We start from the raw sequence: 24,379 nt of genomic DNA on the forward strand, positions 1-24,379 counted from the left end.
AAACGCTTTGAGCATCAATAACACTTGTGTCTAGAGCAGCCTCTCTCGAAAATACAACAAAGCATCGTGGCAATGGGAGCATCGCCATATCACAGGGTAAGAAAAGTCATTGAAAACAACAATATTTTCCCTTCAGCGAAGGCTATGAATTAGCGCAATGAGAAAATGACCTCAGGAAGCCGGATGTCATTAGAAGAGGACAGCAAGAATCCAGACATTAGGACAAATTCATTATTTTGCTGCCTCCAGGGCGAAGGTTATCATCTGAAAGACCAGATTTATAAACACGCATTATGACGAAGGAACAGAAATACTTATTTGGAGAACATGGGTTTTGTTGATCCAGTTTCACTATGAGATGTGAATTTATTATTTAATTGGAGGTAATTATATAGGGGGCCGTCAATTTACGCAGTGCTTTACATATTGTACATTCCCATCAGTTCCTGTCCTCAAGGAGTTTGCACCTATGGTGAACATACTAAGTCCAGTTTAGACAGGAGTCAATTAACCTATCAACATGTCTTTGGAGTGTGGGAGGAAACTGGAGTACCCAGAGGAACCCACACAGGCACAGGGAGAACATGCAAACTCCAGGCAGTGCTGTGGTTGGAATTTGAACAGAAGACCCTAGAATGACTACGTTTATTTACATTACCTTCATACTTCCACAATGGTGATTGTATATAGTATCCACATCAGACATTAAACGACCGTTGCACAACCAAGCTGTCGGTAAGAAACTGGCCACTTTTTGTCCACAGGGTTGCAAAAAATGTTTATATAACATTAGAGGAACCACTTCAGTTTCATTCTGTGTAAGCCATTTGGTCAATCTACTTGAATTTGTGGAGGGGACAGTCACGATATATTCCACAATAACAGCAGATTGTATAATAGATATATGTTTTCTTTGAAAGCAAAAGAGAAAAAAAGCTTGAATTGATTATATTTTTGGACGGTTTAAGCAGCTCAACGTTTTTAAAAAGAATGCTGATTTTCCACTTAAGCTGATGTTCAGACCTCACTATGTGCCTCTAATGCCCCGTACACACGGTCGGATTTGCCGACAGAAAATGTTCGATGGGAGCTTGTTGTCGGAAATTCCGACCGTGTGTAGGCTCCATCAGACATTTTCCATCGGAATTTCCATCACACAAAATTTGAGATCTGGATCTCAAATTTTACGACAACAAAATTCGTTTTCGGAAATTCCGACGCACAAAGTTCCACGCATGCTCGGAATCAAGCAGAAGAGCCACACTGGCTATTGAACTTAATTTTTCTTGGCTCGTCGTACGCGTTCTTGACGTTCGGAATGTCCGACAAGATTTGTGTGACCGTGTGTATGCAAGACAAGTTTGAGCCAACATCCGTCGGAAAAAATCCATGGATTTTGTTGTCGGAATGTACGGGGCAATAGTCTTCATGTACACGGGACATTGTTTAACCTCTCCTGAACGATTTAAGTTGACAGCTAGAATGTCTAAAAACGTCCGTTTAGCCAAGTTTGCGTCTAGAAGCGTTTGTAAAAAAAACAAAAAAAAAAACAAAAAAATATATATATATATATATATATATATATATATATATATATATATATATATATATATATATATATATATATATATAGATAGATAGATAGATAGATAGATAGATATAGATAGATATAGATATAGATATAGAGAGAGAGAGACATTCCATTTAAAAAAGAAAAATGTGTAAGCGTCTGTAAATGAAACGCTGCTAAACGTGAGTTACCGCGTTTAGCAGCCGTTACATGCATTTGGCGTTTTAAATGCCTCTGAACATCCGTTTGAACCCACTTTTTTGCGTTCCAAAAAAGGCTTCTAAACTCAACTGCCTAGAAACGACTATAAACTTGTGTACATATACTGATAATATAACAGAGCAGAGTTCAGGGGCAGCTGAAAAAAAAATGCCCAACTGCTCCTAAACGTCCGTTTACCAGCAGCAGTGTACATGAGGCCTAAGGTCGGCCATAGACAGTTCAAACCATGCATGGGCAGGCTGAATGTACCCAGTTGATCGACCAATTTGGGTACAATGCCGGATTCACTTGCGATTATCGGTAGCGGCTGCTATAGCCGCTAGAAATAATCACCATCTTCTCCTGGCGGGGATGGCTTCCTGCACCAGGAGCAAGACAATTGCTTGGCAGAAGGTATTCCCCCTGTCAGCACGGTTTGTGTTGACGGGGGAATTGTGCAAACTTTTAAACATTTGCACCATGTATGGCCTGTCTTAGTTACACTGCTGAATGATCAATGGTGTGCCTGATTGGACCATCCAACAATGAGGTTGATTTACTAAAACTGGAGAGTGCAAAATCCGCTGCAGCTGTGCATGGTAGCCAATCAGCTTCTAACTCAGCTTGTTCAATTAAGCTTTAACATAGAAACCTGGAAGCTGATTGATTTCTATGCAGAGCTGCACCAGATTTTGCACTTTCCAGTTTTAGTAAATCAACTCCACTGTCTTTGGCCACCCATCAAAAAGGGGCACTCTAGTTTCATGAGTGGGCAGAGGAGAAGGGGTGAGGGGGGGTCTTGACTGGTATTTCTGGTGTCAGGGAACACAGTGAATGGAAGGTTTTCTTCCCCACTGACAATGGATCAGTACTTGATCCTGGCCAAAAAAAAGGCCAAACTGGGGGACAGTCGTTCACTGCCTATGGGGACTTTAGGTGTGACAGACAGCTTCACTGGACAATACTGAGAAGTGGGAAGAGTAAGTGTCTCCTAGATTAGGTCAATATATTTTTACATTAGCACTCTATATATAAAAAACATTTTTTAAGGCCCCAAGGCTTCTTCTTTAACAGAGGTCTCCAAACTTTCTACACAAAGAGCCAGATTATTGTCCTTCAGACTTTAGGGGGGCTGTACTAGAGCCAGTGATTGTAGAAATGTCCTGGCGTCCAATGGGAGTAAACAAAGGAATAGCTGCCCATCGTCGGTGTCAGTGTAGGAATAGTGTCCCATCATTGGTGTCATTGGGAAAAATAGTGCGAGGAATAGTACACCCATTGTTGGTGTTAGCAATAGGAATTATGCCCCATTGTTGGTGTCGGTGGATGGAATAGTGCCCCAAGGACTAGAAAAAGGGTCCCTGGGCTACAGTTTGGAGACCACTGTTCTATAATATAAAAAAAAGACACATGTGGTCACCCATAGGTTACGGATATATTGTGCAGATTAAATTACCTACAGAGTACACAGCTGATCCAGAGCAAAGCAATCAATGAAAAGGTATAATCCAATTTGCTTTAACATGGAAAGAACATGAATACTGCTACGTATGATGCACATTTTGGATTGTGCTATGACTTTAGCCAAACTGCCATACAGAAAATACACACTTATAACAAGACAGTTGGGTAACATACGCAATATTTTAATTTCTTATCTGCAGTTCATCTTCGTGACAGGTTTTCAGAAGATTAATTCCTGTCTTCCGGTTCAAGCAGATAAAAACGATGGTGGCATTTGTAGTAGCACTACTCCTTTGGTTTGGTACTACGCACTTTCAGCAATGGCAGCTGTGACATGTTAGGTTATGGTTTATACCTTGCTCTCATCTGTTCCAAATCATAGATACCACTTGTCAGTTTAATGCTGATCCAGATAAGTGCAAAGGTTAAAGGCCACACAATGCATGGATTCCTGTGTTATCTGTGTCTGGGAGGGGCAGGTCCCGCATTAGAAAGGAAGGAAGGAGGAGGAAACAGTGGGGGTGCTTTGAAGACATTCACATGCGGCTCAGTGACACCTAAGCCTATCCATACTGGCAGTCCTCTCCTGAGACTGTTTGTACTCAACTAATCACTGTTAATCCTTTCAAAGTGGTCACATGCTGAAGCTACACCCCACTAGACTGAACGCTGGTCAGTCCAGCAGATGTCCTACACATACATGGCCAAATTGGGACAAAAAGAACTATTGATTTTGGGTGAGAGATTTGTTCTAAGGTAATAAAGACTCAACATCATAAAATTTGCATATTGCTGCAAGAGAATCGTGTAATTTTCCAGAAAACCATTCGTTGTTATCCAAGCATGGCCATACATTATACAATTTTTCTTTAGATTTACCAAAACCATATAATATGAGGTCAACCCTAAACACCTTCAATTTGTATGCAATCAGGCAGGCCCTTGCACTACATAGTTGAAGGTAAATCTATGAAAATCTAGGAAATTGAAGAAAATTGTATGATAAGGCCATCTTTAGTGTTAGTGATATAGCAGATTTTAAACTAATTCCACTGTCCAATCAAGCTACACAACTGTTCACGTCAATGACAGCCTAACTCCAGCCAAAAGGTTTTCTTTTAAGATTTGAATAGAGGGGCAAAGAATGAAAATTTATATCAGGTTTTCATGTCTGTCTGTGAGCCCATTGTGGAGACCTTCTCTCACTTTTGGTCCCTTTGATGCTTGTACAAGTAACGGAGGGTGTGGACGTTACCGATACAGGGTGGAACAGACAGCAATAAAAACGTTGTTAGTACCCCTAACTTAAGTCTCATACACAACACTATTTTTTTTCTTCGTTCAACTCGGGGGGGAAAAAAAGCTGACAGCTCAAGTCGGAGCCGCTGTACTAACAATCTGATGTTAGTACATCAATCTCCCCTTTTGTGCTATTGTGTTCTGACAGGGGGACGGCCCCCTCCGCCAGAAATCTTCGGTCAGTGCGCTCAACCATCGGCTGAGAGCGCTGATTTGGAGCTGGTCGGCTGCTGGTTTTCCAGCATTCTCGTCAGACTGGCTGCCATTCACTGGGGCCAAATTTCGGGCAGTTTTTATTGAACCGACCGATGTCGCCCATCTGGCTTTCAATGTACAGCTACTGCAGCTTGACTACTTGATCCAGCACGCTGATCGGGAGCCAGCCGGCAGACCTTTTTCAGTCATGACCCTTCGACAGAAACTGGCCATTTGGACCGGCTGCTGTACACACGGGTCGAATGTTGGCCAGTTTCTATTGAACCAGCCAATGTGCGCCTATTATTGTGTAATAGGCTTTACTCTCCTCTGAATGCTTGGAGATTTCCCATCACTTCCGTTTCTGACTAATCACTACTTTTATTCCTACATATTTCTATCACTTCCACATAAAGATATATTTTTAAGAGATTTGAAGAAAGAAAAAAAAAAAACTCCCCTTCTACATTTAGCTTTCCTTGTAAATGCTTGTGTACTGAACCATTATATATACTTTTTCTTACTGAGCTCTGGGTAGAACTCAGGAATGCATGTAAGCATACCCATAGATACATGATCTAACCAAATTAGGAACCCACTTGTGCCAGTAAAACTGGACAAATACCAGACAGCCAATGAGCCTACAAAATATAGCCTTTGATGTTCTTAAATATCCTTTCCAATGAAAGCATACTGTACGTCTGCTGGGTCCTATTGACCGCCTACCGGCCTCTATAGTGGGAAGGCCGATGAATGCATTCCGTGTACATCTAGCCCAATCAATGGGAAGACATCCTTAGCCATGTGTTTTCTGGGATATAGGCAATCATCCCAAGCTAATTTTAAGCTAAGTTTTTTCTGAGATAAGGCCAATGCTAGAAGTGCCTTCTGGCTTTCTGTCCATCACAAGAAATGCATATTGGGGGAAAGAGGTGACCACATACCAGCCATTTGAAAGAAAAAAAAACGGGGGTCATACTCACATTTGGAACACCATCTCATCCCTGAAAGTAATTTCAGATTCTCATTTATTCAAGAAATCTTAAAGTGGTTGTAAACCTTAGACATGAAATATGAATAAATCATATCCCTTTATACTGTGTACTTGACTCAATTAAGAGCCAAGTGTCTGCTGCCTCATTCCTCTACCATCAGCATGAATCACTTCTGATGAGTATTCCTGACACCAAGAGAAAAATGGTGACAGGGGAGGGTGCTCCAGCTGATTGGCAGCCTCAGCTCTGCTCCTGTGAGCTGTGCGAAAGGGGTTTTTCTGATCCCTCAGGATTTGTTTAGTCTCTGTATATCACCTGAGGCTAGTCACTTCGAGAATATGTAAGGGTTTACAATCACTTTAATGTGGACCTTTTCCTTTCGAAAAAATTGCACAGACCAATCAGTATGAGGCTTATGAAAATGTAAAATATGTCACGCTTATCCCTCCTTCAGCCAGTGCAGAGAATATATTATTAATATATTAATTTTTTTATTCTTTATTGTCTTCTGTCAAAGTTGCTTATACTTCCCTGTCTCAGCTATTGCCAGATCCCCATTATATAAACCACTGGGTGCCGCTGCAAAGTCTCCTGGCCCAGCAGCCTTTCCTTCTGCACATGCGTGCAAAATCACATTCATCCCCTCTAGAGAGGCCATCCACTGTTAGGACACATTAGATAGCCTCTCCATAGGAATGAATGGCATTTTCCCCACTTATGCATAGAAGCAGCTTCTGACTGAACATTTAAACATTGTCCAGAGGAGAGATATGGGGATTTTGAACTTTTACGGTACCTATGATTATATTTTTAAGCTTTTATCACAAAAAAATGATTTATTACACCCAAAGAAAAGTTATGTCACTAAATAACTTTTAACTGCAAATTAACCCTAAAAACTTTCCCCCTTATTGAAAAACGAACTCCTAAGATAGCCTACAAAAAGAGCCAAACCCTCAACACTCACTTTAAACCCAAGTGAAATTAGAGCTACCACAGTGATAAATGCTATATTACCAAAGGGACAAATATTACCGTGGCAATTCTAGCAGTGACAAAATTTACATTACAATGTGGGGTCAAAATTTAAGGAGCTGGCTGAACTGTGAAGTTAGCAAAGAATTTAAAGACTGATTCAGTAATGAAAACAAGACCCTGGGGTTGATTTACTAAAACTGGAGGGTGCAAAATCTAGTGCAGATGTGCATAGAAACCATCAGCAACCAGGTTTTTTTTTCCGTCAAAGCTTAATTTAACAAGCTGAAGTTAGAAGCGGATTGGCTCCCATGCACAGCTGCACCAAACTTTACACTCTTCAGCTTTAGTAAATCAACCCCTGTCTGTCTACAATCCAGGGTAGGCAGGGTCTGTCTCGGGTCAGGTCATAGAAAATGATGTCTAGTCTAAAGCAGATCTCACTTGCCTGCCTAGTTAAAGAATAATTGGTGCATATTGTTGCATGGTATGCACCTAGTAACAAAGGAATTGCCCTATAGTAACAATATACATATATGGTTTATATAACCCATGGTCTACCCCCTGGTGATGGAGTGATTAGGTGGGGCGACTATGTGGAACCCATGGTCTATGGGGCGACTATGTGGAACCCATGGTCTATGGGGCGACTATGTGGAACCCATGGTCTATGGGGCGACTATGTGGAACCCATGGTCTATGGGGCGACTATGTGGAACCCATGGTCTATGGGGCGACTATGTGGAACCCATGGTCTATGGGGCGACTATGTGGAGCTTATGGTCTACCTGGATAGGGAGATTATGTGGAGCCCATGGTCTACCTAGTGATGGGCTGATTATATCTGCCATGTTCTTTAGGGCACCACTGTAAGGGATAGCACAAGTATGACCAAGTATGGACACTGTAGGCCCAGTTAAAAGTTAGATCAAGTACTTATATGAAAAGAGGAAGCGCTGTAAGATAGCTACTTTTGGACACGTATATTAAAAACCTGCATGAGGTGCTTTAGTCAATTGATGAATTACACATTTCTGAAGGCACGCGTCTTTTTGAACTGTCGGCTACCATCTTTGGCTCTTGAAACCAGGAAGCAATGCTAGCTTAATAAACACTGATATCATTGTCTTTTGTTGTTTTTCTAAGGGCAAGAATGGACTTCACATCATTAAAAGCCTCCGCAGAGAGAAAAGCAGAAACACCCTGGTCAGATAATTACCACACTCCACCAACATCAATGCAGCCTTCAGTCTTGGCACTTTACTTACAACACAAAAGAATCTACAGCACAAAGCAACAGTGTAAAAGAAAAATACTTGAAAAGCACAAAAGCCAAAATCCCCGAAGAGAGACAACACTACAAATAGTACCTGAGGGGCTTAATTCAATAAATGCAGTATCACCATCCCAGCCCCCTCCTACACATTTATGTAGAAAAGCTGCAGTATGTCAGTTCCTAGAATACAGTGTTCATTCCATTCATGTTTTCACAGCACGTGCACGAACATTTAATGTCACACACAACATGTGTAATCTGTACACAAGCCATTCAGCCTAGGCGGGGGGGGGGGGGGGGGGGGGGTGTTGCCAGATCACAAAGCATTAACTGGGTAAAAAGCTTTAAAGCAGGGCTAAACCATACCCAACACTAACTCAGTTCCTACCCTTAGCTACTAAGGAACCCCGTTTAAAAAGGTGCCCTCAGCACTAGATTGCAGCTGGTCGTATTTTCATTCTCACGAATCGTTGTACAACCATGTTAGTGAACATGCATGTTTGCGCCTATGGAGCTGGAAGAGGGGAGCACTCAGGCATGAGAAAACAATAGCAATCAGCTGAGAAAATTAATCTAGGCCGATCAATTCTTCCACTGCGCAGACTTGGCTAGGAGGAACCGAGGATGACAAAGACCTATGATCATTCCCCTATCTGATTGTAGATGACCGCACTGGGCAAACCTTCTATTTTGTCTGTAGGCACCAAATACTCACCTATGAACTGCTACTGGCTCCCTCCAACTTTGGCGGAAGCACATGTGGACAATGCCAAACGGTAGGATCTATGTTTGGGCAGAGACCAGGCAGAGCCAGCTAGCCAAGAACACCTTTCTTTGAAAACAGAGCACGTGTCTCTTGCCATGGCTACATTCAAGTTCTAGTAGCTAGAAGGAGCCTAATGCAGCTCACAGGCATTACACTGGATGACAGTAGGGCGAAGGGGGTTGGGCTTAATGCAAAAATGTCCATTTTAAGATTGAAATATTACATGGGGATGAAGTAGCTCTTTGGCCTATATATGTAGAGGGGGAGGGGGGAAATGATATTTGACCTACATATGTAACATGTTCCACTATACAAGCTGATTTTTATGGTTGCACAAGCTGAAACTTAGTAATGATGCAATAACTTACATCTAAAGGCGTCTTAGGAACCTTTACATCTAAAGGCGCCTTAATTTATTTTAAAAAAATATATAAAAAAGAGCAACTTCCTGTGTGCTCCAGACTGCTCGGTTTGGATACACTTAGCTAACCAATAGAGAGGTTTGTACTGTGGGGACCAAGTCTGCCAGACCTTTAATTTTTCAGTTCTAGACAGCTGTCACCCAAAATAAATATCAGCAGATCCTGTGCCGCTTGCCTTATCTCCATTCAAGCCTCCATCAGACTCTTCAGCATTCAGTTTTGGATGCCTGTGCTCCTGTCATGCTCTCTGGTTCCAACTCTCGACCCATATGTTGCTGCTGTGTCCTGTAATGATTGACAGAGGAGTCGAAGAATGGAACCACAATGTACGGGCGGGGGGCATTTGACCTCCCACAGGCAACACCCCATGTCCACAGATACAACCATTACTTCCCTCATTCAACCCTGCTAGTATTAATGAGGTTGCTAAATTTTTATCGAACACTCATCTAACCACCTGCCACCTGGATCCTGCTCCCTCGCAAATGCTACGCTCACCCTCTGACTCGATTCTACACTCTCTAACTCACATTTTCAACCTCTCCCTCTCTTGTGGCATCTTCCCAAACTCTCTAAAACATGCACTAATCACCCCCATACTTAAAAAGCCCTCACTGGACCCACCAATCTTAACAACCTACATCCCATCTCCTTACTAGCCTTCTCTTCCAAACTTCTTGAAAGACTGGTCTACAACTGACTGAGCAACCAGCTGACCATGAACAAACTTCTTGATCCCCTTCAGTCCGGATTTCGCCCTCAACACTCCACAGAAACTACTCTCCTTAAACTCTCAAATGACCTACTAAAGGCTAAAACCAGCGGACACTATTCTGTACTACTTCTCCTGGATCTCTCTGCTGCCTTTGACACAGTGGACCAGCCCCTCCTCAATAAACTCAACTCCTTTGGTCTCCGTGACTGTACTCTTCGCTGGTTCTCATCCTACATATCCCACCGCTCCTTCAGTGTCACTTACAACTCTACTCCCTCCTCTTCCTTTCTCCATTGGGGTCCCCCAAGGTTCTGTTCCTGGACCTCTCCTTTTCTCAATCTACACCACCTCCTTGGGTCAGTTGCTTGCCTCCCATGGATTTCAATATCATCTTTACGCTGATGACACCCAAATCTATCTCTCCGCCCCCCCCCCCCCCCCCCCCTCCCCAGCTCTCTCCATCTGTCTCCTGAGGCATCACCAACTTACTAGCAGACATATCAGCAGTGTTGCTAACCTACCAGATTGAAATTTACAGATACAAGACCCAAAATTTACTGGCACAGTCAAGTTTTTACTGGCATTTTCAAAAGTTACAAAATTACAGTTTTAAGTGACAATTCAGTATTTAGGCTACAAACAAGTATGATATGCAATTAGCAATTTGATTTAAGGTAGATATTAGGGCAAAAAACATATGTGTTACTTTATATTCAATATAGTAAGTAAGTGGCTCAGGGACACGTGTCCGGCCGCTCAACTCCCTTTCACCATGACATCACAGGACACGTTCAGGCACCGCTTCTGCCAGACCCACGCCAGACCCAGCGCCACTTGAACACACTGTAGCAGGCACTCGGATGGTCCCGGCTTGCTCTGGACCAGAACTGCGCATGCCAAGTGTCTCAGTCATATTTTTTACTGGCAACCTTTTCCTGTCACTGGCATTTACTGGCAGAAGAAAAGTACCCATTTTTTACTGGCTGCCAGTAAAAATACTGACAGTTGGCAACACTGCATATCAGCCTGGATGTCACATCACTTCCTCAAACTCAACTTATCCAAAACCAAGCTCATGATATTTCCTCCCTCAGGTGCCACTTCCCCTGATCTCTCTGTCAATATCAACGGCTCAACTATCAACTTGTCCTCCCACGCCACGGTCCTAGGTGTAATCCTGGAATCTGAGCTAACCTTTCAGCCCCACATCCTATCGCTATCCAAAATTTGCCCCCTCAACAGCTCCAAGATACGCCCCTTCCTAACCAATGTCACCACAAAGCTTCTAATCCACTCCCTGGTCATTTCCCGCCTCGACTACTGCAACTCCCTCCTCATTGGCTTACCTCTAAATAGGCTATCCCCACTTCAGTCAATGATGAACGCTGCTATCAGGCTCATCCACCTCACAAACCGCTCAGCATCTGCTATACCCCTTTGCCAATCCCTCCATTGGCTGCCACTCAGCCAACTAATTAAATTCAAGATACTAACTATAACTTATAAAGCCATCCACAACCTGGCCCCCAGCTACATCACTAATCTAGTCTCAAAATACCAACCTAATCGTTCTCTTCGCTCCTCCCAAGACCTCCTGCTCTCAAACTCCCTTGTCACCTCATCCCATGCTCGCCTCCAGGACTTCTCCGGAGCCTCTCCCATCCTCTGGAATGCTCTACCCCAATCTGTCCGATTTTCTCCTCCTTTATCCACTTTCAGACGATCCCTGAAAACTCATCTCTTTAGAGATGCCTATCTGGCCCCCACCTAACTGTACATTTATCTTCTCCATCAGCACATCCCTCCAGTTATTACCTCTTGTATCTCTTGACTTTCTCTCTTAGATTGTAAGCTCTAAGGAGCAGGGACCTCTGATTCCCACTGTATTAAAGTGTATTGTATTTGTACTGTCTACCCTCAAGTTGTAAAGTACTGTTGGCACTATATAAAACCTGTATAATAATAATAATAATAATAATAATAATAATTTTAACAGTGTTACTATACTATCTCCTTGCTTCCTTTTCCCATCAGACACCCATCACCTGGCCAGAAAATGAGCGGAAGGCCCCTACCACACAAAGGAGTTTATTAAAACTGTAGTGTGCAAAATCTAGTGCCGCTGTGCATGGTAGCCAATCAGCTTCTAACTTCATCTTGTTCAATTAAGCTTAAACAATAAAACCTGAAAGCTGATTGGTTTCTATGAAGAGCTGCACTGGATTTTGCACGCTCCAGTTTTAGTAAATCAACCCCCGATGTTTCCAAAAGAGTGGGGAAGGTTTAGAGGAGATACAGCTCTGCAATTAAAAAACAATATGAAAAGGCTTAAAGCGGAGTTCGAATTAAAAAAAAAAAAATTTAAATTTAAAAAGTCAGCAGCTACAAATACTGCTGACTTTTAATAATCGGACACTTACTGTCCCAGGGTCAAGCGATACGAAGCCCCCCTCATCTCCCCCTCCTCTGTGGTGCGGGCATTGTCACTGTGGGCGCCCGGCTTCACAGCCGGGCACGCACTGCGTATGCGCGAGCCGCGCTGTGACTGGCCGGGCAATCATCTGGGACCTGTGACATGTCCCAGATGATTGCTGAGAGGAAGGGGGGAGAGGTGGTGATCTTCCTTCCAGCGCCACGGGGCCCTGGGAGGAAGTGGGAGCTGGAACCCTCTAAACAGGTTTCCGCTCCCTCCCCAAAAAAATGACATACGAAATGTGGCATGTCAGGGGGACACCTTCCCTTAAAGCAGAAGTTCCATTTTTGGGTGGAACTCCGCTTTAAGGCGCTTTTTAACCAATTTCACACAGATGACAGTGTGTCAAGCACCCAGGCACCATCAAGAGTAAATTATCTCAAATATATGTATGATTTATTTATTTTTTTGCATGGGAGCCTGTAAATCATTGCATCCACGATTAATGGATTGTGAGCACAATGCTTTGGCTCCTGCAGACTATTCCTCCAGCCACAGGTCTGTACCAATTTACAGGCCTTCAGTAGGGGGAATGGAGGAAGAATCAATAGACTGGAGTCTATTGACTCACCATACTTGCACACCATGGGATCTACAAGTCTTCCACAGTGGAAGATGAGACTTGTAGTCTCACCATTCACAGATATTTGTGAATGGATGATGCGGCTGTGAATTAAAAAAATGCCAGAAGCCTGCAGGGTGAAAAACTCCCAGATTCAGTAAAAGCTGGTGCAGTTTGGAGGCTGTAACAATGTTACACCCTAAATATAGAACATTTTCAGAAAGGCAGACTTAAAGCGGTTGTATGCCCCGCTTTGTGATTTTTACCTACAGGTAAGCCTATAATAAGGCTTACCTGTAGGTAAAATGAATATCACCGTTTAGGAGATATTTATCCTGCCTGCAGCCGGTGATGTCAGCGGAGCATGCGTTCTGAGGATCCAGCGTATCGTGCCACGGCTTCAGAGCTTCTTGCAGGAATCGAGGGCCCCCGTGCGCATGTGCGGGGAGTGACGTCATCGCGGCTCCAGCCACTCACAGCACCAGAGCCCTCAAACCCAGGATAAACACCGGGGGAACACGTCAGGCCCCTCAGCTGTGACCGGGCACCGCTGCGGGGGCTTCGTTATAAAGTAAATGTCATAATGTGCTAGTATGCGATGCATACTAGCACATTATGCCATTGTTTTGCAGGTTTCTTTTTTGGGGGTTCCAGGGTTTACTAACGCCTTCAGATTCACTGGAAGAGCACAGGAGGAAAAAAAAAAATCTTTCAATGGCGCCACGTGTTTTGGCAACAATGGTCTAAAAGGGGATTTCCTTTGACTTCTTATTGCGTCTCCAGGTCAGCAAGTGAGATTTACCACAACCAAGACAGGGGTTTATCAATTTCCTACTCTATCCAAAAATAGTTTTGGCTTTGGCTACATTTAAAAGTGTAGGTAAACCCTAAATAGTTTTCATTATGAACCGCATCACGGCTCACTGCAAACATTTTTCTTAAGCAAAAATCATTTTGCTAATCTGTTGAGAAATCCTGCCAGTAATGACACTTCCTGTTGCAGCGTGACAATGCTAAGCCATTGCCTCCATTTTGCCCCAGTATTGTCAGCCTGCCATGTACGTTCCTTTGGTTGGCGATTGGGCTGCATCTCAGGTAGGGAAGCCTAACAGCCAACTGAAGGAGCAAGGAAGGCAGCAACAACACTAACTGTTGTAGGCTGGCAGCATTAAAGTGGTGTTCCACCCAAAAAATAAAAAATAAATGCATGAATGTGCCTGAGAAAAAAAACATTTGGAAATTTTTTTTTTTTACTCACCTCTAAATGGCTGTTGCTAGGGGGTCCCTCCTAGTCTGCCTCCTTCAGTGCCTGGGCTGGTGACATCACTTCCCCTCGGCACAGGAAGGGCTCAGCTCTGCCCCCTCCCTCTTATCAATCATCTGGGACACATTACAGGTCCCAGATGACTGAGTGGCCAATCACGGCGCCGCTTGCGTATGCGCAGTGGGTGCCCGGCTGTGAAGCCACAGCCGGGCGCCCACAGTTGCAATGCCGGCGCTGCCGAACGAAGGGGGAGACGAGCGGGTCTTCTATCCCTCACATCGCTGGACCGTGGGACAGGTAAGTGTCCGATTATTAAAAGTCAGCAGCTGCAGTATTTGTAGCTGCTGACTTTTAATTTTTTTTTTTTTTTTTAAATGGGAACTCCCCTTTAAGCTACTGTTTTGCAACTGGTAGAAAGATTATGTGCCCTCCTTCAGATGGTCAGACCTGATGGGCAGTCCACCAGCCAACTGAAAGTATGCATACCTCCCAACATTTTGGGATGGGATTGAGGGACACCTACTAACAAACGTATGTAGGCATAGGACACGCCCCCTGCCACACCCCCTTAAAAGGAGAATTAACCAAAAAGAAGGTTAAATTCACAAGGGCTTTTTTTTTACCTCTACTATTCCTTTATATTGGCTTTTAAAATGTACAACTGCAGCAATTTAGAAATTGGATGAAAGGGTTAGCATTGGGAAACACTTTTTGAAAGATAAAAAGTGCATTTTATATACAACTATATGGATCAGACCACAATGAGGGACAAATGAGGGGGACAGAGGGACATTGCTCCAAATTAGGGACAGTCCCTCGAAATCAGGGACAGTTGGGAGCTATAAGTATGCACATGGCAGCCCGATGATGCTGCTGCTTGTTGCATGGTAGTGGTTTTGCATTATGAACCTACAACAGGAAGAGCCATTGTTGGCAGGATCTCCAGATAAGAAACTCTGCAACAGATTCACAAAAAGTTGTTTGTTCTGGTAAACAGTCAGGCATGATGCCAGACATACTGAAAAATAGATGTGGGACTTACATACACTTTGAGTACCAGTGTAACCAACACCATATACATTATTATTTTTATTATACAGGATTTATATAGCGCCGACAGTTTATGCAGCGCTTTACAACATTAGGCAGACAGTACATTTAAAATACAATTTGATACAGGGGGAATCAGAGAGCCCTGCTCGTTAGAGCTTACAATCTAGGAGGGAGGGTCAAGTTATACAAAAGGGTAAATAGCTGTGGGGGAGGAGCTAATGGAGAAAATAGTGCAGTTGTTAGATGGAGGCAGGATAGGCTTCTCTGAAGAGGAAAGTTTTCAGGGATCGCCTAAAAGTGGATAAGTTTGGAGACAGTCTGACAGATTGGGATAGGGAATTCCAGAGTATGGGCGAGGCTCGGGAGAAGTCCTGGAGGCGGATATGGGAGGAGGTGATAAGAGAGCTAGAGATCAGGAGGTCTTGGGAGGAACGAAGAGGGTGATTAGGTTGGTATTTTGAGTCTAGGACTAGTGATGTAGCTGGGGGCAGAGTTGTGGATGGCTTTGTAACTTATTGTTAGTATTTTGAATGCAATTAGTTGGGCAAGTGGCAGCCAATGGAGGGATTGGCAGAGAGGGGTAGCAGACACGAAGCGGTTTGTAAGGTGGTTGAGTCTGGCAGCAGCATTCATGATGGACTGAAGGGGGGGATAGTCTATTTAAAAGGTAAGCCAATGAGGAGGGAGTTGCAGTAGTCAAGGCGAGAGATAACCAGTGAGTGAATCAGGAGCTTTGTGGTTTCATTGGTTAGAAAGGGACGTAGTTTAGAGATGTTGCGGAGGTTGAGGCGGCAAGCTTTGGAAAGTGATTGGATGTGGGGCTGAAAGTAGAGTTCAGAGTCCAGGATAACACCTAGCACCCTGACATGTGGGGATGGGTGGATGGTTGTGCCATTGCTCTTGACAGACAAGTCAGGGGAAGAGGCACATGAGGGAGGAAATATTATAAGTTCGGTTTTGGACAAGTTGAGTTTGAGGAAGTGGTGTGACATCCATACAGATATGTCTGTATATACATTAAATGTCTTCTCTTCTTTCTGGGTGGTGCGACATCCATACAGATATGTCTGTATATACATTAAATGTCTTCTCTTCTTTCTGGGTAGAATAAACACTTTCCAGGAATGCAAATAGCACTGTTAACAAACACAGGGCATTCTAAACACCCACCCAGGGACAAGTGTACAGAGAGCGGGGGACGTGTGACTGAATCTCTGTGTTCTCTCTGATCTCCAGGCTCCAGTGTGTACAGACAGTGGGGGGCCAATGAAGACCAATTGTTTATGTGGCCCCTCCTCCTCAGGCCACAGATAAAGTGAAAAGATAAAATAAGGATACAAGTCACTTATTTAATCTCTGCCACCCTGGTAGGTAGAAGCTCATCATAGATAAGAGACATTCCCAACCTTGCACAGCCACAGAAACAAAGCCATTAACCGCTCCAATCTGGCTGATGTACAATTTCCTCTAGCAAAAAACACATGAGGGGAAAAAAAGATAATATACAAAAAGAAAATAAAGTGTGGGGGAGAGGAAAGAAAAAAACACTTTTGTAAGTCAGCAATTTGGCATACATTACTACTTGGCATGGTCCCAAGTATGCAGTTCCTACGAAGAGCAAGAAAAAGTCAAAACTTCTTCCAACTAGGTTTTGCACTGAAAAGAGTTACAGGCATTTCAAGTCTAATGAGGAGCATGCATGTGCAGAATATCTACAAGAAAGGTTCTCCTGGGCCCTAGCCACCAATAGGGAGTGCTGGCGTTTGTCCTATCTGATAGTTCTCCAATAATAGGTTGGGTGGGATTTAAAGCCAAAGGTTCGAGGATTGATCTCAAATGAGGACAACGCTCAAACAACTCTTTCTATTTTCCCCTAAAAAATGTCCACAATTCATCCCTTGCTTTGACTGCCAATATTTGCTAGGTATGGCTGTTGGGTAGACCAGGTAGGCCAATCCCTGCTGAGTAGTAGTTTCAGTCTGCGATTTCATGGGCACTCTCCATCAAAATACACGAGATTCAAGCTAAGAATCTGTACAAGTCTCAACAGTGTCCAAAAAGAGTTATCTTTGGTTGGCTAAAAAATAGTGATTTTAAGAGTTTCCTCTTAACTGCTTATCATTCACGGTTCTTAGAAATGCCGTAAACGTCAAGGTCAGGGTTCATGGACTGCTGCATTTTTTCTTAATCTGAAAATGCAGAAAAAGCAGTTCTATCGCCAACAACTAGATTCCTTACTTCCAGCCGGCAAGGTTGCTATATTCAACATTCTCACTTCTGTTTCAGTTTATAAAATAGTGCCACATACATGCTTACATAACATAAGAATTACAACATCAGGCTTTTTCATGATGGCAGCACACAGAAAAGTGGGGGATACACCAACCATTGTTACCCAGAGCAACCAGTTATCTCAAACGTGTGTCGCTGCATTTTACGGTTTTGCTGAATAAGCCCATAACTAAGACAAAGAAGCCATGTTAGCGGATTTACCAAGAAAATGAGGCGACTAAATGGATTACTTGGTTCTTTGCTCTTGCCACATAATTTTCAGGTAATCACCAAGGCCTCTGCTCCTCAAAGCCTTTTTCGTCCTGCATTAATATTGCTAGGGACCAAAAGGCAAAAGATTAAACCGTGTTCAGTGTGCAAATTATGGAAACAACAATATGGCAGATTTAGAAAGTCTTAAGGGGGTCTTTTAGAGGTCCCTACCTTTGATCACATTAAACAAATCACAAAACCTATATAGATAGCTGGAGTAACAAAGGTCTACCAGATGCCTAAAACCTGAAAAAAAAATAAAAAAAATAAAAAAAAAATCACCATTCTGGAGGAAAAATAAAAAATGTCTGCTTCACGCTATGTTAATACCTTTCTAGTAAAATTCAACAGCATTTTCTCTACAAAAGCGGAAGCAAAAAAAGTACACTGTAAATAAGCAGCCATCTTGGAAAATGTCAAAAGGCCAACAGACATGAGTTGTGAATGCCGACTTTAATTATAAAGGTGTGGGAAAACAAATGCACAATGCAACCCGATGTGCTATAGAAGCACTGCTCTACTATACGGAGAGAAGCCACATATCTTGGGCCTTTGGCGATGAACCGGTTAAGTCCGCTGCCACACAGCATAAGCTCATCTTCTAAACAGGATTACAGAGAAGAAATATCTTCACTTCTTTAGGAGGTAGAGTGAGAGATCCTTATTAAAGTAAATTTTACCCTGGCCCAAAAAAAAAAACTGCCAAGGATATAAGAGGCAGAATTGTCCTATCATCTGAAACCCTGGGCTGCAAGCCCATTTAGCAGAGCTGAGAATGTCTTTTATTTCTTCCGAGTAGAATGCCTCTATTGTAGTGGACGACTAGGAAAAGTGCTATCTTACACCCGAATGGAAACATCCTACAATAGCATTAAAAAAAAAAAATAGGTGCTTCCAAAGAGTCAAATACTCACCTGTAACTAAAAAAAAAAAAATTAACAGTACTAGTATTAACAGTAATCTCATTTGCTTGTGCTATACTACAAATAAAACATAAAATTAAAGTAACACAAAATGGCACTTCAATAGTGTCACGTAGCTTGAGATAAAACAAATAAATGCAATAAAATAAAGGCTTCAAATTCTTCAAAAAAAAAAAAAAATAGCATAACACAAATTAAAAATAGAAAAATAATAATAAAAAAAAAATATATATTTGACATTAAGGAATACATCGATAATAAAATGGTATAGTAAATATAAATATTAACCTAATGGTTAAAAAAAACACATACTGAGTTTGTGTGTTTGTTACCACGAGAGAGGTTTATGTGCTGATGTTATATACACATACATGCACACACAGCCTATCAATATACAATGGCCTTCGTCCCACATACAGAGATCTAGGTCAGATAGATTAGACTAGGAATGCTATATTTCGGCACCTACGTACAATGGTTGGAATGGCTCCAGTGCTGGTTCCGGAGTGGCGTCCCGAAAGGATGAATCGTCCCAATTCCTTTATCCGACATTAGACAGGCCCTGTTCTGTGCATAAAAATCCATCATATGATAGTGTGTAGGGCTGGTACCCAGACCTGGAACATCCACGTTTTCATACATCTTAAACACTGCCACGAGCAAACCATATATAAGCGTAGAAAAATATCTTTTTTCCTTTAAAAGGGTTTTTGTTCGAAAATCCAAAAAGAAAAAAAAAAAAAAATATATATATAAAATGTATATTCACGAAGGATTAGATGGATTTAGAAAACCCAGCACAAAACCATATGGGATTTTTCAATCCAGAGGGAAGAGTGTTGAGCTTCTACAGATGGATCCAACAGCAGTATCTGATAGGAGATTCCTTTTAACTCTCGGCATGGATTCCATCAAATTGTTGGAGAGGGGGAGGGAGACAGTGCAAAGTTTAAAACCAAAAGCCCTCCAGATGGTTTTGGCACAGCCTGTATACAACCATCTCCTGAATCCTTTGGAATTTTTGAACCCTGCAAATTTCTTTTACCATGCTGTGACTGCGAGGTGCCAACGTGCCCACCGGTAATGAGAGGTACTTGCAGATTTAGCCTATTTGATGGCATGGAAATCTCCAAAATCCTTAGGAGCGGGGAATCTACTCCATTCCTTCGGAAAGGGGGGGTAGGTCAATTAGGGAGAGTGGTTGGGGATTAAACAGGTTGCCTGGCATCACCAGCTAACGTCTTTTAAAAATAGAAAGTCTTAAACATGGAAAATCTGTTTAGATTTAAGAGCGTCCATCTAAATCTCCTGTAGGATGCTGAGACCTTGAGTGCGGATATTCCCTGGTGGTTTAGGGATAACCGGAGTGTAAAATAAGCCCTAAATCCTCCAATCCAGCGTTCCTATATTTACACACTTAGGGATTTCCTTGTGAAACAGACCCGGAGTCTAGTCCTTGTTTAAAGAACGCCAGGGGAATCCTTACTATACACAGTCCTTGATGTAAATAAACGTTCGCTGCCTCCAAGATTACGCGATAGGATGTAGGCAGTCTGGCAATCGAAGAACACTTTTTGGATCCCAGACCGGAGACTTTGTGCCCAGCTGTGATAACTCTTGTAGAATACCTGATTTGGCCAGGATAGTACGGGGAACCCTGACCGTGAAGGCAAGTCGGGCACTATGATGGAAAACCTAGTATTCGGCAGGCTTTCCCAGAATCCTTAGGGTAATGCAGGTAAAGCTGAAAGGTAAGCAGTTTCTTGGGAGATTCCAGATATTGCAGGCAGTCCTGAAATACAGGGGGATTCCTGTCTCTCAGATTGGATTGTGGTGGCACATAGGAACAGTGCTCAATGCTGCAGACTTCAATGCCGTGTTTCCTCTCTCCTCCCCCCCTCCTCTCTCCATTCTGATGGACTGAAAGCAGCTGAGCCCTGGAAGTCAACACCCCACCTCCCTCACTCTTAACCTCTTCGCTGCCAGCAGGGGCCCAATGCTGAGTCCCAACAAAAGGCTGGACGCTCCAGATCCCAACTTCATGTGTATTATTCAGGAGTGGCCATGATCTAAATGCCTTTCCATCACTACCCCCTTCATTTGCCTAATATAATGCATATGACCTCTCCCTGAACCTCTATTCTCACCTCCAAATGACCCAACCAGCTCCTTCTTCCAGCTGGTGACGTCACAGATTTTCCCACCACCCCCCCCCCCTTCCTGCATATTTTGAAGTGGACTGACCACTCCTTCCCTGACCCCCCCCCTGCACCCTCTCCTTCTAGGATATTAGTGTGGGACACATCACATTACCAGCACTGTCTATTATCCACACACAATCCAGACCTGTTAAATCGAACACACAGCTTTCCACATGTGTACAGTTGTACTTACAGATAAAAGTGTAAAACTGGGAATTAATCTGCACAACTGCTAATGACGGGCACTAGATACCAACTATTTTGGTATATGTGCCACCTGAGCTCCTTTACCACCTGAGTTCCTTTACTGCTAAATAAACATAGAAGTCCGACAAGAACAATCTTCGATGGGGAAAATGGTCATTAGGTAAACATTCTTATTCTTATTATACAGCATTTGGATCCATAAGCGTTTAGGGGCAGTAGAAAAAAACGACAGCCTGTGCGTTCAGGAGCAGAGGCTGATGAGCTGCAAAAACGCCTGATGGCGCTAAAAGCTGCTAAACGCAGCTTAGCACTTTTTTTTATATGTCAAAATCAATGGTTCCCTATGAGAGCCCATTGATTTGAATAGAAGTTGCACCAGAAGTCGGATCATGATGATCTAACTTGCAGTGCGACTTGTGCGTTGAGGATCTTGAAGAGAAACCCCACCAAAATGAAAAAGAAAAAAAAACGGCGTTGGGTGCCCAAGGTCCAAACCAAACCAGACCCTTATCCGAGCATGCAGCCCGGCATGTCATGTCCTCCCTGGACCATACCATGCCACATGCCCTCGATATGGGGGGAGGGGGGTGTTTTGGGACAGGGAGGGCCTGCGCCCCCACTCCAAAAGCACCTTGTCCCCATGTTGATGGGGACAAGGGCCTCTTCCTGACAACCCTGGATGTTGGTTGTCAGAGTCTGCTGGTGGGGGGCTTATCGGGATCTGGAAGCCCTCTTTAACAAGGGGGATCCCAGCCCACCCACCCTATGTGAATGAGTATGGGGTACATCGTACCCCTACCCATTCACCCCCCAAAAAAAGTGTCAAAAATAAAAACAGTACACCGGTTTTTGACAAAGTCATTTATTATTGCAGATCCGGTAACTCTTCTCCTTCTGATTTCTTCTCCTCTCACCGCTGAGGACTTTATCCACTGCTGATTCTTCTCTCCCCGCTGTCTTCTCCCTCTGCCAGTTCCCCTCTCTCCGCTATCTTCTTATGCTGTCTTCCTCTAATGTTCTCTCAATGCTCTCTCCCGGTGCAATGCTGGGGCTGCCGTGTGCCAATACTTACATAGCCAAGGGGCGACATAATCTGTAGGCTCCGCCCCTTGTCACATCACCGCCTGGGGTAATGGCGGTGATCAGCGATTCTTAGCGGGACTGCGACATTGCCACGGACAGACTGGACACTTTTGACACTTTTTTGGGACCAATGACATTATTACAGTGATCAGAGCAAAAAATATCCACTGATCACTGTATAAATGACACTGGCAGGGAAGGCGTTAACACTAGGGGACGATCAAGGGGTTAAGTGTGTCCTAGGGAGGTGTTTCTAACTGTGGGGGGAGTGGACTGACGGAGTACAGAGCGATCGCTGTTCCTGATCATTAGAAACAGATAGACAATCTCACTGTATTCCCCTGTCAGAACGGGGATCTGCTTTGTTTACATTGGCAGATCCCTGTTCAGCCTCTGAGGAGCGGTCTCGTGCATGAAACGACGTACAGATACGTTGTTTCACGCAATAGGGCCACCCTGCGGTAGGCGGTCCTTAAGTGGTTAATAAATTACGCCATACTCCTTCACATAGGGTGGGAGGCCGGGATCTGGGGGCCCCCTTGTTATTGGGGGCTTCTGGATTCTGATAAGCCCCCCGCTCGCAGTGCGACAACAAACGGCAAGGGTTGTTGGGAAGCGGCCCTGTCGGGGAGACATGGTGCTTTGGGGCAGGGGGGCCCAGGCCCCCCTGCCCCAAAGCACCCACCCTCCCATGTTGAGGGCATATGGCCTGGTATGGTCCGGGGGGGTGCACTAGCTCGTTCCCCCCCCTTTCCTGACATGCTGGGCTGCATGCTCAGATAAGGGTCTGGTATGCCTTTTAGGGGGACCCCCACAAATTTTTTTGGCGTGCGGGTTCCTCTTAAAATCCAAACCAGACCGAAGGGTCTAGTATTGATCTTGGGGGGACCCGTTTGCTTTTGTTTCTTTAGGTAGGATGAGAGCCAGCGAAGAGCACAGACAGCAAAGGATTAACAATTGTTTTGAGGAGGGGGTGGTCAACCATATCCAACGCAGCCGAAAAGGTCCAGAAGTAGGAGTACAGAACAGTGTCTACTGGTTTATGCTGTTAGTAAGTCGTTTGAGGAGAGGAGAGCAGTTTCTGTGGAGTGTTGAAGGCGGAATCTAGACTGAAGGGGAACAAGAAGGTTATTCTTAATGAGGTGGTCATGAGGTTGGTTGTAGACCACGCGTTCAAAGAGTTTGGAGAAAAGGGGAAGCAAAGAGATGGGGCATAGGTTGATAAAATTGGTAGGGTTCAAGGAAGGCTTTTTAAGTATGGGGGTGACTAATGCATGTTTTAGAGAGTTGGAGAAGATGCCAGAAGATAAGGAGAGATTAAAGATGTGGATTAGAGAGTGTAGGATAAAGTCAGAAGGAGACCTCATTATTTGAGAGGGAACTGGGTCCAGGGGACAGGTGGGCGTTAGAAATAAGTTTAGCAACCTCGTCTATAGTAGCAGGGTTGAAAACGGGGAGTATTGACTGCACATGGGGTGTTAAGTGGGGGGATATCTGTAGAGTGGAGATTTCATCACAGGTTGATTCAATCTTATTTTTGAAGCGATTGGCGATCTCCTGGGCAGTGAGTGAGTTAGTGGGTGGAGGCGGTGAAGGATGAATTAGAGCGTTAAAGGGTAGAGAAGAGCTGATGGCGACTGGATGAGAAGAGGTTAATGAGTGATAAAATAGGTCTGCTTGACAAGAATAGTATTTTTGAAGGGCAGATTTGTATTGGTTAAAGTCTTTGTGAGACTTAGTCTTACTCCACAGATGCTTAAGAGCACTTGAGCACGGCTACATTTTTGAGACTTCTGGAGTCATCTGTTTGTCAGGGTTGCAAGGGTCGGGGCATGATTCTGCGTGAAGTGAGGGAGGCAAGCTCGTCCAGGGTGGAGGACAGGGATCTATTGTAGACAGAAGTGGCTAGATTAGGGCAGGTCAGGGGTGAGATTTTGTCAGAGGTGGTCAGTAGCAGAAAAGAGAAAAGGGGGGTTGAGGTGGCGAAGGTTTCTAGGGTGATTGTTAGGCAAAAGTGAAAGGTGGAGGAAGACAGGGAGAGAGCGAAACTAATAAGGTGGTGATCAGAGAGAGGAAAAGGATTGTTGGAGAGGTTGCACGGAGTGCATTGGTAGGAGAGAACATGAATATTTGTAAGCAGCCAAGGGTGCATGACCACACAATAGCGTTTCCATAACCACCTTCATGGGTC

The 24,379-nt window shown here is 43.8% G+C and overlaps 1 protein-coding gene across 8 annotated transcripts in view; it reads right to left on the bottom strand.

The window, feature by feature from the left end:
• RARA (retinoic acid receptor alpha) overlaps positions 1-24,379 on the bottom strand; it is a 246,853-nt gene that overhangs the window by 71,088 nt on the left and 151,386 nt on the right. Inside the window, exon 1 of one of the 8 annotated variants that reach the window (XM_073607993.1) lies at positions 19,171-20,594. The exons of 6 other annotated variants lie outside the window; for them this stretch is intronic. In XM_073607993.1, coding sequence (XP_073464094.1) covers positions 19,171-19,339 — 169 coding nt within the window. In that variant the 5' untranslated portion in view covers positions 19,340-20,594. Of the gene's footprint in view, positions 1-19,170; positions 20,595-24,379 lie in introns of those variants that run through there. One more of the 8 variants, XM_073607995.1, reaches the window with a different exon arrangement.

Source organism: Aquarana catesbeiana, linkage group LG12, assembly GCF_042186555.1.
Source record: "Aquarana catesbeiana isolate 2022-GZ linkage group LG12, ASM4218655v1, whole genome shotgun sequence".
NCBI classification, from domain to species: domain Eukaryota; kingdom Metazoa; phylum Chordata; class Amphibia; order Anura; family Ranidae; genus Aquarana; species Aquarana catesbeiana.